We start from the raw sequence: 19,562 nt of genomic DNA, 5'->3' as shown, positions 1-19,562 counted from the left end.
TCTTTCTTGCACGGCAGCCTCTCAGTCCATGGCGATGTAAAACACGCTTGACTGTGGAGACTGACACCTGTGTTCCATCAGCTTCCAAATCCTTGCAGACCTGCTTCTTGGTGATTCTTGGTTGACTCTTGACCATCCTGACCAATCTCCTCTCGGCAGCATGTGATAGCTTGCGTTTTCTTCCTGATCGTGGCAGTGACACAACTGTTCCATGCACTTTATACTTGCGTATAATTGTCTGCACAGTTGCTCTTGGGACCTGTAGCTGCTTTGAAATGGCTCCAAGTGACTTCCCTGACTTGTTCAAGTCAATAATTCGCTTTTTCAGATCCACACTGAGTTCCTTTGACTTTCCCATTGTAGCTTTTGTAGCTGAGTCTAATCACTGGGTCAAATGAGCCCTATTTAAATGGGCTCATGAGAAGTCAACAGCTGTAGTCAATCAGAATCACTTACAAGAAGTGAAGAGGCCATGACATGAAGCTAATTTGATTGACACAACTCGCTACATCACCAAAATTGACAAATTTTGTTGCTGTATGTATATTTTTGACCCAGCAGATTTGGTGACATTTTCAGCAGACCCATAATAAGTTTATGAAAGAACCAAATTTTATGACTGTTTTTTGTGACAAACATGTATGTGTTCCGATCACTCTATCACAGAAAAATAAGAGTTGTAGAACTTATTGAAAACTCAAGACAGCCATAACATTATGTTTTTTTACAAGTGTATGTAAACTTTTGACCACAACTGTATATAAAAGAAATGAGGCAAATCTTTGTTTATTAATAAGACAAAGACATGTTTTTAAAAAAAAAAAGCAAAATGTGTCACGTATGAACTTTGAATTCACTGAATTTTAACATCAGTAAGGCATTCAACAGTATTTTTAGCCATGGGATAAAATTAGAAGTAGTATTTCCCTGCGTATGATTTTATATAAAACTAACAATTTGACAATCTTTATATATATATAAAACTTTATGCTGCCAAGTTATTAAGTGTTTTTTTTTTGTTAGGAAACAAAAATACACAATTAAAATCAAATACACTGAAAATATGCACATATTGTGCATTGTATTGGAGGTCAAAGATCTTACTTATTTTTCCTGAATCCCTGCTGCATTAACAATGCTGAAAAACATGGCTATTTTAAATATTTGTATAGAATTTGAGTTTATACCTCAAAAAATTATGATTTGTACCAGTGCACTTCTCCAAAACTGTTTAAAAGCATGCATCACAAAAACAAACCAAACATGTTGCAACATAGTAGATATCTCAAAAACTCTGGGATCAGATATGAGGCAAAAAGGTCTTGCAGAACATAGTAGATAATTATCGAGTAACAGAACAAAATAACTGTTAAAACAGCATTAAAACAATCTAACAATTCCCAATAACTAAAAACACAACATAAACCCTACTTACAATATCTAAATTGAAATGTTTTAAGGCCTAAATAATAGGCTACTGCACTTCATGTGCACATTTTGGTAAATTATTTGTACTTTTATTTTACTTTGCACTGATATACAAATATATTGTAATTTTCTAAAGTGCGTTTTGTCTGCTTCTGATTTTAAATAAAAACTAAATACCAGACCTAATTTGACAAATTTTCTCTACATAAAACCTTTTACTGTTTCTTTAGTGATTTTTTTTTTAAACAATAATAAACAATTTAGTAAAACAAACTGAAAATTTGCACCAATTGTTTTGTAGGTCACAAATTGTATTTATGCTTTCCCAAACCCTGCTGCATTTTGAATGCCGAAATCCATGGCTAACTTAAAATCATTGTATGTGCTTTTAATTGGTACCCTGAGGATGTTGTCACAAGTATTGGCTGTTGGATATGCAGAGACTTCATCAAACTCCAGTGAGGGCAGAGGGGAAAAGCCCAGGGGAGGAATGGAGTCACAGCCAGTAGTGAAGACAAGGATTTCTTCCAAGGTGACAGCCTCTAGGTCAACTAAAATATACACCAAATAAATAAATAAACCCAAATTAAAAACACAAGCCTAAAAAACGGTATAATTTAGGACCACAATGTCAATATTTAGAGAAGCTCTTACCCTCTGCATCTTGGAGATAATCCCGCCAATACCCAGGAGTGTGACACTGTCTCTCAAATCTGTTGCTACCTCTCTCAGCCATCCTGCACTGGAAGAGGTTCTCAACAGCTGCAGCTGTCAGTGGAGTGGCTGTTTTCATGAACACCTCTCGAAACCTTTCTGGGTATTTCCGAATTGCATCCAAGACACCCAAGCACTGAAGACCATCACGGAACCTACATTTAATGGCAAAAGATCATTCATACTACAACAAACATTGCTTTTTTTAAACTATCATCATCATGTCTATGAAAGCTGCATGTAAGTAATGTTATCCATACCTTTCATACTGTGCCCTAGTCCTCTGAAGCATATAGCATTCTGCTAGTTCTGTGCACACCTCTTCTTTGTTTGTGAACGTTATCTTGCGGCTGCACCCTGCAAGACTTATTAGACATGATGCTTCAGAAACAGCTTCCTGCAACTCCTCGTCACTCCTTGCATCTTTGATCTAAAACCCCAATAACATTAAAATTGAAGTTACCAAAGGCCCATCCAGTATCATGCCATGGGGGGGTGGGGGGTGGTAAACTAACCTTTACAACCTCTTTCATATTCTTATAAATTAGATAATGGAGATATTTGTGAGAAAATGTGTATGAAATACTTGTATTCTATAAGGAAGGAAAAATTAAGTGAGTTTCCAAAACGTGAATTCAAAAGTGCTGTCAAAGCCCAAAAAACTATACATCAGAGGTTTTTTTTTTTTCTTTTTTGAGAAGCCTAAATTTAAGAAATTTGGAAGTAAAAGGTATGCCAATCAATGAAAGACACTTCATCTCTACTAATAACAGACAAACATGGTGGACAATCAGTGCACAACAACATACCATTTGCAACTTCTCTCTTGTTTCCACATCTGGCACATCTGAGATGGAAACTTTGACCTCATCTGGACCTCTGAGTAGTGAATTAAAAAGTGCAGGAGAAAGGAAGGCAGGGCTTTGACCACCATGTACAACTGACATGGCCATTACCTGGCCTGCCATGAAGTACCAATTAGATCTTGTAGCTGTAAAAATAAATAAATAAATAAAATAAATAAATAAATAAAAATATTTATTTTATATATACATATATACAAACAATTTTGAACCTTAATATTGTTTACCTTTGGAATTGCATGCCAGTGTTTTCATGTTTGGCGGCCCGATAAACATTCCAGAATTATCTTTTATTTCTTGAAGACATAATCTGAAAAATTCTCTAGTGGGTCCACCATTGTCTACATTAATTTTGCAATAGTTCCCCTGTCTTCTATTCATATGAGTAAGCACTAGTAAGTATTTTTATATCTGAGGGCCCTCTATTATACAGATCCTCTGACTATAAGGGACTTTGACCCCAGGGCCTTTTTGGGCCCTAGCCATGCTTTTGGGGCCCCTTATGAAAATGGATGAGTGGGTGTGGCTATTAGGGGTCCTAGGAAAGAGGGGGGCATATCATTAGAGGGCCCTTGATCAGGAGGGCCCCTGCTATGGGTCCCTTGCCTTCCATAGAAGTCGTTTATCATGGCTCCTTGACTTTGTAGGGACCTACAAATTGCAGACTTTTTGTTGCAAATATGCGACTCAGGCCCTTACTTAAAGTTTCTGAATTGGTATTGTTTCAAAATTATTTTGTTCAGTATCTCTTAAAATCTGAGACACAAATTAATTTTGCAATTATTTCAATTTAAGACAAGCAATGTGGTGAATGCTATCTTTGACACCGATTAAATTAAGTGAATTTGGCCAAGGGTGTGATTTCACTTATGTGAAAACAACAAGCCATTTGACCAGTTTCATGTTTCCCCTTTAATAAACAACAGTAAAGAGACCAGTGGTCACTCTAGCTCTGAAGTAACGCATGAAAGGAAAAGTGCGTTTTCAACAGAACTGCAAGCTAATTTTATTGAGTAGCACTATTTGATTTGGTGACATGATGATGGAACAGCGAGTGTTTTTGTTGTAGTAGCTGTGGCTGCGTATGCATGTAACCCTGATATTTAGTTTGAGGATTATTTATTGGAAAACATTTTTTTCAGCTTGTTATTCAATGACTATTTAATGACAGTTTGACATGACTTGACATGTTTTATGGCAAAGTGAAGGAGTCTCAATAATAATTAAACTTAATTTAACCCTCTATTGCATGAACAACTTTTTAAACATCATATATTTTTTTTAATTGTGTTTTTGTGACTTCAAATTGGTTAAATAATTCAAATTAAAACAAAAATCATAAAAAAAAAAAAAATTGGGGGGGTACTTGGTAATTTGTTGCCATATGGCAACAACGCGGGTTCGGTGAACATGCCTTAAAATCTGTTTTTCTTTCAAAAACATGCTCTTATTGAAGGGAATTCTAAACAATTGTAACATTATATTAATAAAATGTGTAGTATAATTTATTTACAATAAAACACATTTAGTTGTATTCATACATTACCATGAATTTCAATAATAACACTCTAAAAAGCCATTTATATAGGCCTACCCCTGATAGGAGACGGACACAATTTACTTGTTTAGCAAAAAATTTATTTCCATTGTAGTTTTGCAGCATTCACTTAAGCAACATTCATTTAATTTGTTCTTTTAAAAAAAGCTCATTTAATGTGAACAGTGGTAACAAGAACAGAATCTTCCAGGATCATCATCCAGCATCAGAATCTTCATCGTAGATAAAATGCAATGAAACAATTGCGCTCCTGTGTGATGCACAGGAAAACGTCGCAATTCATTTAATTTGTTCTTTTTAAAAAAAGCTAATTTGATGTGAACAACATTCTAAGGATGAAAATGAAGAAGTTTTAGCTGACTGATACAATACATGCAGAAAAACAGCTATTGAACTATCACTTTCCATAACAAACCATTTGCAAAAAATATTTTTTCTGATCAGGAAATTAATATATTTGTTAATATATCATATGAAAATGTGAAAATAGCATAATGTTAAGAAATTAAATATGTTTTCAAGTTAAAATCATATACCTATCTGCAAATACAGTGCCAGGATAGCCCTGTCCTATGTAACTCAATGGGAGCCCATTAGGATACATGTATAGAATGAATGTCACTGTATGCATGTTGTTGCCATATGGCAACAAATTCATTTTTGCCTTTTACAGAGAAAGTATAACTTTATATTTGGATTAAATGATAAAAAATGAAAGCTTACTTACCCCAGATTTATGTTGAATTTTTTTATGATCAAAATATGTCTTGAAGTTTGAAAACTAGCAATGTATAGGTTCCCACTTTGACGTGACCTTCACAGTGTGGCGCATCCACATGGAAAGGGTTGGCAAACAGGATTTCCTGATTAACTGATGTCATCAAACTGATAAATATTTCAAAAGTAAAGTCCCATTTTCACACACAATGGGAAAAGTGGTGGATATTATGTCATTCTCTATTGAAAATACTCATAAAAAGAATTTGTTGCCATATGGCAACAACATGCAATAGAGGGTAAATATCATTAACACAACATTTGTAATATACTTAAAACCTTCCCCCTGTCTCCCTCTCCATGCCCCCCTCTCTCACTGTCTCTCACTGTCTCTCTCACACACACCCCCACACACACACACCCCCACACACACACCCCCACACACACACACACCCCCCCACACACACACCCACACACACACACACTTTTTACCTTGCTATTACCAGATCAGCAACCAACAGCCTTTTTAAAAACTGATTGCCCTGTATAGATTATATTATTTTATAATATATATAAATATTTTAACATTATATTATACTATATTGCATATATTCTATTACACTTGCTTTCACAAGCCTTTTCAGACACAAGTCTTTCAAAGGCTTATATATTATATTAGATTATATTAGATTATATTACATGATATAATATTATATTACTATATATAATATATTAAACTTTGAAATATTTACAGCCTTTTTCAAGGCTAGTGTAACACTGCTAACTAGCAACTGAGTTTTTTAATAGCTTATTGTTATTTGCATATTACATTACTGATAATAGTATAAGTGTAAGCTTTATAATATTAGAACATACATGCAATTTTTTGCCCAGGGGCCCAGACTATTGTTAATCCGTCCTTGGTAATCACTCGTTATTATGTTACACTACACCCAAAGTCCATTTTACACCAGAGTTCTCCTTTATCCACAGAAAAACAATTAGTTACTTCTGTAGGGTTAGGAAGTTTACAGTGCCTATGTTTTATTTTATTTTTATTTTATGTATTATATTATGTATTATACTATTTGCATATTATATTAATTAGGTATTGCAAACAAAAAGGACAGGATATATTGCAATATCAATATTTGGCCCCACACAAACATGAATTCCTTCAAGTAGAAATTGATTCGGGCAAAAAAAAACATTCAGGTGTCTTCTGCAAACCTGAAGAGGTATTTCAACATACAAGACAATATTACTTATTAAAGATCCTAATCAATAATGGCTTCACAAAAACATTTTGTAATAAACCAGCCAGAGACAAAACTGGATTTCAGCAGAAAAGAGAGATAATCACAATGTATGTACAGATTCATGGACAGTATTAGTTTAAAGATGGGCACACTTTACAAGTTATGGTACACTTTTCTTCTTTTTACCTCAGTGCTTGAGGTAACACCTCTTTTATTTATTTATTTTTTACTAAAAAAAAAAAGATTCTAAAAATGTTTACAGGTCTGTGTGGACTCTTTCTTGTTAATTATAACAATATCATCAGACTTACTTCAAAGTCCTGAAATTGGTCTCAGACAGGGAGCTTTCAATTGCTTCCTGAAGGCCTGCATCTTCTGGTTCGTAATCCTCTATCTCCAGCAAATTCACGTATTCACTAAAATGTAGATTAAATCATATTTGTAAAGAGTTCTGAAACAAGTCCTAGAATATATGTATAAACCTCGAGTATAAAAAGAATGGTACAGTACAAGAAGGTGTTTCTTATTTTTACTTTTATTTGACTTCAGACAGTGTGAACCCAAGATATTTATTCTTGCAACATGATTAAGTAAATAAGAAAACATAAGCATAAAGATTTATCATACCTGGCACATCAAACTTATGCACGCTGGCAGTGCTCCATGTCGTGTAGAAGGTGCCTTTTCATTTTTCTGCACCTGCACTATTTGTGGATTTGTGAATACTGATTTGCTCAAAATCATTATAACAATCACTGGTTGACATTAGGAGTGTGCTATATTGTATCATACGTGATAATATCGCCAACATTTTTGAATATTGTGAACAATATTATACCCTGAAATATGGTGCCATATCACCCACCCCTAATTATCACATCAGGGTACTACTTTTTTTTCTTGTTTTTAGCAAAAGACAAATTCACAATGTTCTCATTTCCCATTAAATATCTACTAGAGACAGATTATATCTGTCCAGTATCATTTATTTTACTTTAATCCTGAATATATGGAGATATATGGAGTCCATTATTATTAGTATCATTCTGGATCATTAACTTCAGTTACAAATTGGATAAAACTTTAAGGGTGTGATATATCATATTGTATGCAATAACATAACATAACAATCACATTTAATTTTCATTTTGTTGCAGTAGTGTATTCTTGAAACATTTTTTTAATGAAATGTTTTGTCATATCGCCAAAAGTATCGTTCTCGCCAAAATACCATGAAATATCATGAAATTATTTTAGGGCCCACTACTAGCTGAAATCTCATCTCATCTCATCTCATTGTCAACCGCTTAATCCGTGAAGGGTCGCGGGGGGGTGGCTGGAGCCTATCTCAGCAGGCATCGGGAGGAAGGCAGGATACACCCTGGACAGGCCGCCAATCCATCGCAGGGCAGACGGACACAGACAGACAAACAGACACATTCACTCACACACTCACACCTAAGGGGCAATTTCAATCAAGTTCCAATTAGCCTGAACGTGCCGTCTTTGGACTGTGGGAGGAAACCGGAGGAACCCGGAGGAAACCCACGCAGACACGGGGAGAACGTGCAAACTCCACACAGAAAGACCAGGGTCGCCCCAGCCGGGAATCGAACCCAGGCCGTCTTGCTGTGAGGCGGAAGTGCCGCCTCACAGCTCACTGCGCCACTGTGCCGCCCCACTAGCTGAAATCACATTTTTAAAATCACATCATTTTGTTTTTTATTGTACATGAACTGCCCACCTTTTTTTGGAATGTTGCATTACATTCCTTATAAGTAGGAATAGATGTCTATTAATAAATTAAAGGGTTCATACTGTCTGCAATCAAGTAAAGGTTTAAGTATATGTAAGATGCTAAGTTCATGCTATAAAGATTGACCAATCACAAGTTATTTCTGTACATATCAAGACATCTAACAACCTAGGTGTCAGGGTGACAAAATATCTGCATTCCCTACATTAGTATTATATGTTTTGTATATGTAAGTGCAATTAACAAATGAGCTATGTAACTCTGATGAAGAAAATTGAATGTTCTTTTAATAATACTATGCTAAAACACACCTGTAGAATGTGGTGGTTCTCACTGTCTCACTTGGAGATGATGCGATCAGTATCACATCATTGTCCCCCTCTGGAGTGTCAGATGTCAAACTGCTTCCCTCTGGCTGATCCATCACATGTGGTAGATGTTGCTGAACTAGTTTTTCACACAATTACAAACACAATATGCATCATTATTGAATAATCCTACACATGAACCTGATATTGTTTATAGTTTTAATGGAATTGATTTGAAAAATCCCGTTGAATCATCTTAGGGGTGTAACGGCAAGTGTATTCTTTTAAATGGTTTGGCTCACGCAATTCCACTGATAATGCACAATACAGACAGCATGCAGAAGCATGCAAAAACTAACGTGAAATGAGCACCATCTTTCCATGTAAGATGCTCTTAATTGTACAATGCTTTCAGGAAACTTGGTCAAGATTGGTACACAATTTTATTGCCGGATTCCTGTTGTAGGGTAAGATGTATTTGGTGGCATCATCCAGAGACTAATATAAATTGTTTTTTTTGTTTTTTTGGAGCTAATGGGCATGTTTTATAAACTTTTTGGAAGATTATGGGCTAAGTTTTGTTTAATCTAGCCTACATTAAACTATTTATATTAAGAGCTGAATTTCAGGCAAAAATAAAATGTAATATGTAATTTTATAATTTCAGTAATAAAATGTAAATAAGTTTACATCTCAATGTTTAATTTAGTACAGGCTGTATTAACTACTTCAGGAGGGAATATATAACACATGGATCAAACTCCACCCTGTGGGGTTTATACTGTTGTGAAAAATGTACCGTTACACCCTAAACTATGGTGACTCTTACGGTAGAAATTAACAATAAATAAATAAAACAGCAGCCAATAAAGTGCAACTACTGCTAATATTTAACAGTTTAATACAATAGACTTTTAATGCAACATATCATAAGATATTGAATGTTAGGTTAGTTTACGTATGTTTAGCATGTCAAAGCCATAGTGCAGTCGTTTCTGTCATTTGACAATATAACACCTACAATGAATATGTACTTACCTACAGTCTCATTCTTTGAAGAAGCATCTGAAATTCCAGGCTCACATCCAAGACTTTCCTCCTCACTTTCACTTGACTGAAGACAAAAAAAAATGACATTTTATGCAATATTTGTCTCAGACAATATTTAGATTCAAATGTAAAGACCATACAAAGAACATACTGAACAGACTTAAAAGGGTACATAAGCAGTTTCATTTAAAACCTACATCTGCACTGGTAAATAACAGTGAAATGGTACGCTTACAGATTGGTCTAGCAATACTTTGTCAGGCTGCACGTGTACAGAGCGTTGGTGGAAAACCTTCTTTAACATACGTCCCGTCATTTCTTGATGGGGAGCTAGAGATGGTTTCACAAGTTTGTTGTGGCAGCCCAGTAACAACTGCAAACTATACAGACAGGTTAATAAGACGATGTGTTTGTGAAATAATTAAGAAAAAAAAAAAAACGATTACAAGGTACTATTTACATGTTAATATTTTACAAACCTACCTACAACCTTCAACCTGTGGCATAAAAGCCTTCCGAATTGTGGACATCACCTCTGACTCACACCATTCAACATTAAATTCAACTGCAGATTTCACATGCCCATTTTCAAACAACCATGCTTTACTTGCTCGGCGTGGTACAAGATTAGTCGTGTTGTCCGGAAGAAGCACAACCTCCTTTGTAAATGTCTCAAGCTGAGGAAGTCCTTTAGCAGGTCTATTTCCAAAAACAGAAGTTTTAAAAATTTGAGGAAAGAAAAATAAAGAAAAGAAAGAAAGAAAAAAAACTGTTAGAGCAATGCAACACTTCCTCTAGCCCTTTCATGCATAGAGGTCACTACAGTGTACAGCTGTTTAAAATTGTTTTTTCTTTAAATATGCTTGCAATTTTGGGCACTGCTGCATATAGTCCACTGTAGTGGAAGCTATTGCATCATCCTATACAAAAAAATCCCATTGGTTGGTCATTGTAATGGGAAAAAGAAGTCAATGAAATCAAGATGGCCGGCAGACAGGGAAAACCACCAAACACCTTGGCTATTTTTGTTTCTACCTTTTATAAAATTATATCACTGCAGGTAAAAAATATATAATTACATCAAGTAACATCTAAGGTGACATATTATGTAAAGATTTTCGAAATTTTGATTTTATATTTGAGGGAATTGTAGATTAATCATCTGTCCACTTAATTGTACATCATGCATCATTAGCTATTTTTCAACTTAAATGCAATGTCAATTACTTCCAGTGTTGTTTTTAAAATAATTCATATTGTTTAATGTTTTGGCTGTAAATCAACTTCTTTAATTGAGGAATGTCTTCCAGTACAGACAGTTGCAAGCAGAGAAGTAGGGTCAAGCAGTGATAGTGAAGGTGAGTCTGGAAATGTTACTGAGGGAGTTGAGGCTGAGGAACGGAGATGAAGGAGATGAGGCTGTTGAAACTAAGGGCACCCCAATATCCAGTATGCCCCTGGAAACCACTGGCCCCAGCTCAAGAAAGTATAAAATGCCAGCACACGAAGAACCAAGTACATCTGCATGCAGTGTCTTGTAGCTTTGTGCCCTGTATGCTTTGGCAACCATCATAGAAAATAGTCTCAGAAATTAGCAACAAGCATGATTTGACAGGAAATATGATACATGCTATAAAATACTATAAGAGAATATGCTCACTTAACAGTTCAGAGACTTGACAAGAATACAGTATGATAATACCAGTCACAATCAAGATTCTATAAGGTTCTACGGTTCAGAGACATTTTCTTGTGTCACAATATCCTCCTCAGTTCCACTATTCCAACAGAATACCATATTACAACTGTATAACTGAATTACATTTGTGTTTTTTTTACAACAAAAAATGCATGAAGTACACTTGAGTGGACAGATAAATATTTCTTTATCGAATAAAGATAGAATATATATTTTTTTCAAACCTTGTTTTACATCCCTAAGGATGTATAAAAACAAAAAAAATCCTGACTGAGTTTATTATAATTCATGCATGAGAGGGCTAGAACGGATCACTGGTACAGTGACCTACCATATATTATTTAATATATATTCACACATAAAAACAGTTCTGATAGCCTCCTCAATAAGGTCAGCACAGTCGCAATTTGGCAATTTGAAAATCAGAAAAAGACGTACCATATCTGTTCTGCAGCATAATTTAATTAAATACATATTCTGTGGGGCATATAATGTACGGCTTCAGTTTCTTCTAATTAGGAAAGTCAAATGCAATGAAGTTACAGAAACATATTTGGGCTGAGATTTGTGAAGTAATTAGTCAGACAACAGCATGCACACATTTGTTTAAAATAATATGCTTGTATGGTAAATGACAACTGAGACAGTTCTATAATAATTTTAATTAAATAATGTTTCATCTTCAGTATGATGAGCCTTTTATTTCCTATTCCTTGTTTTCAGCAGGTTTATTAGGTGACTGTACTTCTCTTTAAAGGTCTCATTCCATCGTTTTTTCATTCATTTTAAAATGTCTGGTTGTGGTCTCTAATATGAATGTATGAATGAATGTGAGCTGTTTCTTGTGGAAAAAAAAAAGTGTTCAGGTGTTTCTATTTAGCCCTGCTGCTTTAGATCACTGAATTAGAGGTCTCTGAAGAAAGACAGGTTTTGGCTCTTGCTCATGAATATTCATACATAAAAACATATCGCCTCTAATTGGCTAACAGCACCGCAGTAAAGAATGCCTACCTGCCTTTCCCCACAGTCAATTTTACAGCTCTAAAACTCAAAGGACAAAATGTTTTACACAGAGATACAGTTAACCCTTAAACTTCACTTAATGTCAGACTCGAGCGACCCCGCAACCGAGAAATGCTCTCAACACCCCGAACCGAACCCAATCTCCCTCCAATCCCCCCACATCCCCAACCTACACAGCATTGATAGCGTTTCTTTCAGCTAGACTAATGCTACTACACCCTTATATTAAACTTGGTGATTGGGTGTTTGGGCAGTTTTACCATATTGAAGCCCCAGAGTTCGCTCTATATCATAAAATCTAACGTGAACGGCACCCACCGTTGACCGGTGTTCTGTCAAGTTGTGCTGCCTTTTTTAAAACCGTGCTTCCCTAGTGTTTATTTAAGGTCTCTGTAAAACGTTGAATTATTCAGAGATTTGATTTAAACCTACACAAGGTAGCTAATGTTAACTAGCTCTGTAAACTCTGTGCTATGAACTCACTGGTTGATGTCGACATTTTACATCTCTCTGATCAACTCGTATTTCTGAGAATTTTCTTTGACTAGCTACTGCTGACAATGGAGGCTGAGGAAGAGTTTCATGTGCAGCATGCATATACAACTCAGAGAGCGCTATAGTATTTCACAAAGAACAAGAAAAAGTGGATTTTAGCAGTAGGAGACTTTTAAAAATAAATAAATCTAAATATAAATTATTGATTAAAAAACATTTGAAATTATTGTAACTAGGGCTGTTATGTGTTCTGTGCTTAATTAAGCTAAATTAAATGCATTTAATGGCATTTATCCTTTTGATAAGAAAGCATTTCCATATTTTCTGTTAAATTTAGCTTCAGAGCAAATAAATTCATGAAAGCTGGAATAAACTTGGAAGCTACCTGTAATGAACATCTGTCATTAGATGCTGTAAATACTGTATATCTTTTACAACACTAGACCATTTTTTCTAGTCTAAAGCATATATTTATTCAACATATTTTTCAGCAGTTTGAACTTCCTTTATTCTGTTAAATATTAAACTAAGTAACAGAAGATGAGTCAAATAATAATAATTGAGATGACAGTATTTGATTTATTTGGAATTTAAGGATTTTTTGAGATTTAGATATTTCTGTTATAATTCCATAAACGCAATGCCAGGAAAAACAACAAAAGATGTGTTTTACAGCAGCACTGAATATTTCACTTCTGCCAAGTTTTATATATATGAAGAGTTCATTGGGTAAAACAGATACAGATGTTTTTGTTTAAGAATATGAACCATTTTTGCAAAAGACCTGCTCTTTTTGTTTATAATTCTTAATTAAAATGTCTGTGCATTTTATGTGGTAATAAATATCACGACTGGAATAATCTTAAAAACCTAAGCAAGTAAAATCATCTTACATCTAGTTTAAATATCTGAAATATCTTATTTGTGAAAAATATTCTACCTTCCCATATTTCCCCAATATAATGCGATCTACTGAAAGTGTCTTATTCCACTGACAAATATTTTGACTTTTTAAGTATTATTTGACAAAAACTAATTAAAGCGAAATTATGCCAATATAAGATTCATTTAGCTTAGGAAAACAATTAAAAGTACCAAAAACATTCAATTTGAGTAACTCTTATTATATTGTATAAAAAAAAAAATCATAATTAAAATTCCAACTAATCATACTACCTTGACTTCCCAATGTCCTTTTTACAGTGTATACAAATTATTTTATTATACAGATCTATTAAAATGTATTATTTTTAAAATGTATTATTTTTTAAATGCTGTAGCATTTAAGGTGTAATAAAAAACAGCTAAATGTAAGTTACTAAATGAAATGAATCTTGTGCAGCTAGTATAACTTGAACAAAAGAAACGTGCCAACACTTCTCTAAACCTTCACCGTGTTTTGAATCTGCTGCTCCACAGCTGTGACTTTATTGAGGAAGGAAAAATGCAGAAATCGAGCTAGCTAACTAAGATAAATAGTAAAAAAAAATAGTGATGTTTGGTGTTCCTAGGTCGCACATAAGCTAGCTAACAGAATAGCATTACTCATTGATGACAGTTAAAACTAAAAGCTCCGGTTAAGCAAGATACCAGAACAACAAATATGGATTTAGGGTATTACTTCCACATACCTTGTTTGTCTCCTTGCGTTAACCCTTGGAAGACGCCGCAAATTATAAGTTGGAACGGACGATTGTGGTAGTGGAGGGTGCATGCCACTAACACTCAGATTGAAATCGCGGCTGGTTGGGTCAGGCACTCTGGTTTGTGGACCTCTGTTAAAAAGGGAACGCACTTCACTTTCAGCATCACGAAAAGATGGTTGTGGGTTAGAAGTACTGCTACACGCAGTTGTTAGAGTATCAATTAATCTTTGATCGCTGAGGAACGACGCAACAAACTCCCGCGCTCGTTCTGCCATGATTACTGAGGTTGGGAGTAAATCCATGCGGACCCAACAGTGTTGACCAAAGCAGTGCCTGTATTACTTTCCAGTAAAAATGAACCTATGACTTATTTTTATGTAGGCTCAGAAAATACATTTCATAAATCAATAAATTTGTGCAATCCACATACAGCATTCCTTATATATATAGGGAAATATAGGGATTTGGGAAACTAATTATTAATTATTTTTAATTAATTAAATCTCATTTTAAATATTTATTTAACAGTTTAAGCAATTATTTCTTTATTCATGTATTTATATGATATTGTTACAAATAACACTCCATAAGTTTTTTTAACAACAGCAGCTAGCTTGGGGGGGAAAATAGGAAAAGGAAATTAAATAATCAGGAAAAGGAAGTAAGGATAACTCTGATATATATATATATATATATATATATATAATGAACTCTGATATATATATAATGAAAGCTGATATATATATAACGAACTCTGATATATATATAAAATGAACTCTGATATATATAATGAACTCTGATATATATATAATGAAAGCTGATATATATGAATATATATAATGAACTCTGATATATATATATAATGAAAGCTGATATATATAACGAACTCTGATATATATAAAATGAACTCTGATATATATAATGAACTCTGATATATATATAATGAAAGCTGACATATATGAATATATATAATGAACTCTGATATATATATAATGAAAGCTGATATATATATATAATGAACTCTGATATATATAATGAACTCTGGTATATATATAATGAACTCTGGTATATATATAATGAAAGCTGATATATATGAATATATATAATGAACTATGATATATATAATGAACTCTGGTATATATATAATGAAAGCTGATATATATGAATATATATAATGAACTCTGATATATATATAATGAAAGCTGATATATATATAACGAACTCTGATATATATAAAATGAACTCTGATATATATAATGAACTCTGATATATATATATAATGAAAGCTGATATATATGAATATATATAATGAACTCTGATATATATATAATTAACTCTGATATATATATAATGAAAGCTGATATCGCTTTTATTATATATAAATATATCGCTTTCATTATATATATATCGGCTTTCATTATATATATATATATATCAGAGTTCATTATATATATATATATATATCAGAGTTCATTATATATATATATATATATATATATATATATATATATATATATATATATATATATATATATATATATATATATATATATATCAGCTTTCATTATATATATATCGCTTTTATTATATATATATATATATCAGCTGTCATTATATATATATCGGCTTTCATTATATATATATATATATATCAGAGTTCATTATATATATATATATATATATCAGCTTTCATCATATATATATATATATATATATATATATATATATCAGCTTTCATTATATATATATATATTGCTTTCATTATATATATATATATATATATCAGAGTTTATTATATATATATCGGCTTTCATTATATATATATCGCTTTTATTATATATATATCAGCTTTCATTATATATATTGCTTTCATTATATATATATCGCTTTCATTATATATATATATTAGCTTTCATTATATATATATATATATATATATATATATATATATATATATATATATATATATATCAGAGTTCATTATATATATATCGCTTTTATTATATATATATATATCAGCTTTCATTATATATATCGCTTTCATTATATATATATATATATATATATATATATATATATATATATATATATATATATATATATCAGAGTTCATTATATATATATATCGGCTTTCATTATATATATATATATATATATATATAAATATATATATATATATATATATATCAGAGTTCATTAGTTTTATATATATATATATATATATATATATCAGCTTTCATTATATATATATCGCTTTCATTATATATATCGGCTTTCATTATATATATATATATCGGCTTTCATTATATATATCAGAGTTTATTATATATATATCGGCTTTCATTATATATATCGCTTTCATTATATATATATCGACTTTCATTATATATATATCAGCTTTTATTATATATTTCCTGTTTGGCTTGCCATAATATATATATATATATATATATATATTATGGCAAGCCAAACAGGAAATATATAATAAAAGCTGATATATATATAATGAAAGTCGATATATATATAATGAACTCTGATATATATATAATGAAAGCCGATATATATATAATGAAAGCGATATATATATAATGAAAGCCGATATATATATATAATGAAAGCGATATATATATAATGAAAGCCGATATATATATAATGAAAGCGATATATATATAATGAAAGCCGATATATATATAATAAAAGCGATATATATATAATGAAAGCTGATATATATATAATGAAAGCCGATATATATATAATGAACTCCGATATATATATAATAAAAGCGATATATATATAATGAAAGCCGATATATTTATAATAAAAGCGATATATATATATAATGAAAGCCGATATATATATAATGAACTCCGATATATATATAATAAAAGCGATATATATATAATGAAAGCCGATATATATATATATAATAAAAGCGATATATATATAATGAAAGCCGATATATATATATAATGAACTCTGATATATATATAATGAAAGCCGATATATATATAATGAAAGCCGATATATATATAATGAACTCTGATATATATATAATGAACTCTGATATATATATAATGAAAGCCGGTATATATATAATGAAAGCGATATATATATAATGAAAGCTGTTAAGACCCTTTAAGAGGTAAACGGGTGGTCCGAGATGTCAGCCTGAGAGACTGAAGGTGGCGTTGTGGTTCAGCCGGCCGCAGCTCCTCGCCGGTCGCGCTGCATCTCCGTGGATTCTCTCCACAGAGGACCGGCGCGACCGGCCTCGGACTGGCTTTAAAGTGTCAGGGGGCGAAGGTGGAAAAAAAGCTCCGGCCCGCGAGCTGCTTTCCCCGAGCCGGGGACGGTCTACCAGCGTTCATTATATACATATCAGCTTTCATTATATATATATCAGCTTTCATTATATATATATCGCTTTTATTATATATATATCACTTTCATTATATATATATCAGCGTTCATTATATATATATCAGCTTTCATTATATATATATCAGCTTTCATTATATATATATATCGCTTTCATTATATATATATCGCTTTTATTATATATATATCGCTTTCATTATATACATATCAGCTTTCATTATATATATATCAGCGTTCATTATATATATATCAGCTTTCATTATATATATATATCAGCTTTCATTATATATATATATCAGCTTTCATTATATATATATCAGCTTTCATTATATATATATCGCTTTCATTATATATATATCGCTTTCATTATATATATATCGGCTTTCATTATATATATATCAGAGTTTATTATATATATATCAGCTTTCATTATATATATATCAGAGTTCATTATATATATATCAGTGCTATCCTTACTTCCTTTTCCTGATGATTTAATTTCCTGTTCCTATTTTTCCCCCCAAGCTAGCTGCTGTTGTTAAAAAAAACTTATGGAGTGTTATTTGTAACAATATCATATAAATAAATGAATAAAGAAATAATTGCTTAAAATGTTAAATAAATATTTAAAATGAGATTTAATTAATTAAAAAATAATTAATAATTAGTTTCCCAAATCCCTATATTTCCCTATATATATACGGAAAAAATAATTAATAATTAGTTTCCCAAATCCCTATATTTCCCTATATAGAGAATTATTAATTATTTTTTTAACAACAGCAGCTAGCTTGGGGGGAAAAATAGGAACAGGAAATTAAATCATCAGGAAAAGGAAGTAAGGATAGCACTGATATATATATAATGAACTCTGATATATATATAATGAAAGCTGATATATATATAATGAACGCTGATATATATATAATGAACTCTGATATATATATAATGAAAGCTGATATATATATAATGAACGCTGATATATATATATAATAAACTCTGATATATATATAATGAAAGCCGATATATATATAATGAAAGCGATATATATATAATAAAAGCGATATATATATAATGAAAGCGATATATATATAATGAAAGCTGATATATATATAATGAAAGCTGATATATATATAATGAAAGCTGATATATATATAATGAACGCTGATATATATATATATATATAATGAAAGCTGATATATATATATAATAAAAGCGATATATATATAATGAAAGCTGATATATATATAATGAAAGCTGATATATATATAATGAACGCTGATATATATATAATGAAAGCTGATATATATATAATAAAAGCGATATATATATATAATGAAAGCTGATATATATATAATGAAAGCTGATATATATATAATGAACGCTGGTAGACCGTCCCCGGCTCGGGGAAAGCAGCTCGCGGGCCGGAGCTTTTTTTCCACCTTCGCCCCCTGACACTTTAAAGCCAGTCCGAGGCCGGTCGCGCCGGTCCTCTGTGGAGAGAATCCACGGAGATGCAGCGCGACCGGCGAGGAGCTGCGGCCGGCTGAACCACAACGCCACCTTCAGTCTCTCAGGCTGACATCTCGGACAACCCGTTTACCTCTTAAAGGGTCTTAACAGCTTTCATTATATATATATATCGCTTTCATTATATATATACCGGCT

General features: G+C 32.1%; 1 protein-coding gene across 1 annotated transcript; it reads right to left on the bottom strand.

Annotated features, from left to right (window-relative positions):
* Positions 1-770: 770 nt before the first annotated feature.
* LOC125804685 (uncharacterized) lies at positions 771-14,792 on the bottom strand. Its single transcript, XM_049483800.1, has 7 exons — positions 14,502-14,792; positions 10,137-10,352; positions 9,889-10,033; positions 9,642-9,717; positions 8,607-8,742; positions 6,851-6,955; positions 771-1,979 (listed from the first exon to the last, which is right to left on the bottom strand). Exons 1-7 carry the CDS (start codon positions 14,789-14,791, stop codon positions 1,976-1,978), a joined length of 972 nt encoding a protein of 323 aa, XP_049339757.1. The 5' UTR covers position 14,792; the 3' UTR covers positions 771-1,975.
* Positions 14,793-19,562: the final 4,770 nt, after the last annotated feature.

This window comes from Astyanax mexicanus, chromosome 10, assembly GCF_023375975.1.
Source record: "Astyanax mexicanus isolate ESR-SI-001 chromosome 10, AstMex3_surface, whole genome shotgun sequence".
NCBI lineage: Eukaryota > Metazoa > Chordata > Actinopteri > Characiformes > Acestrorhamphidae > Astyanax > Astyanax mexicanus.
This window is presented reverse-complemented; position numbering and strand designations above follow the sequence as displayed.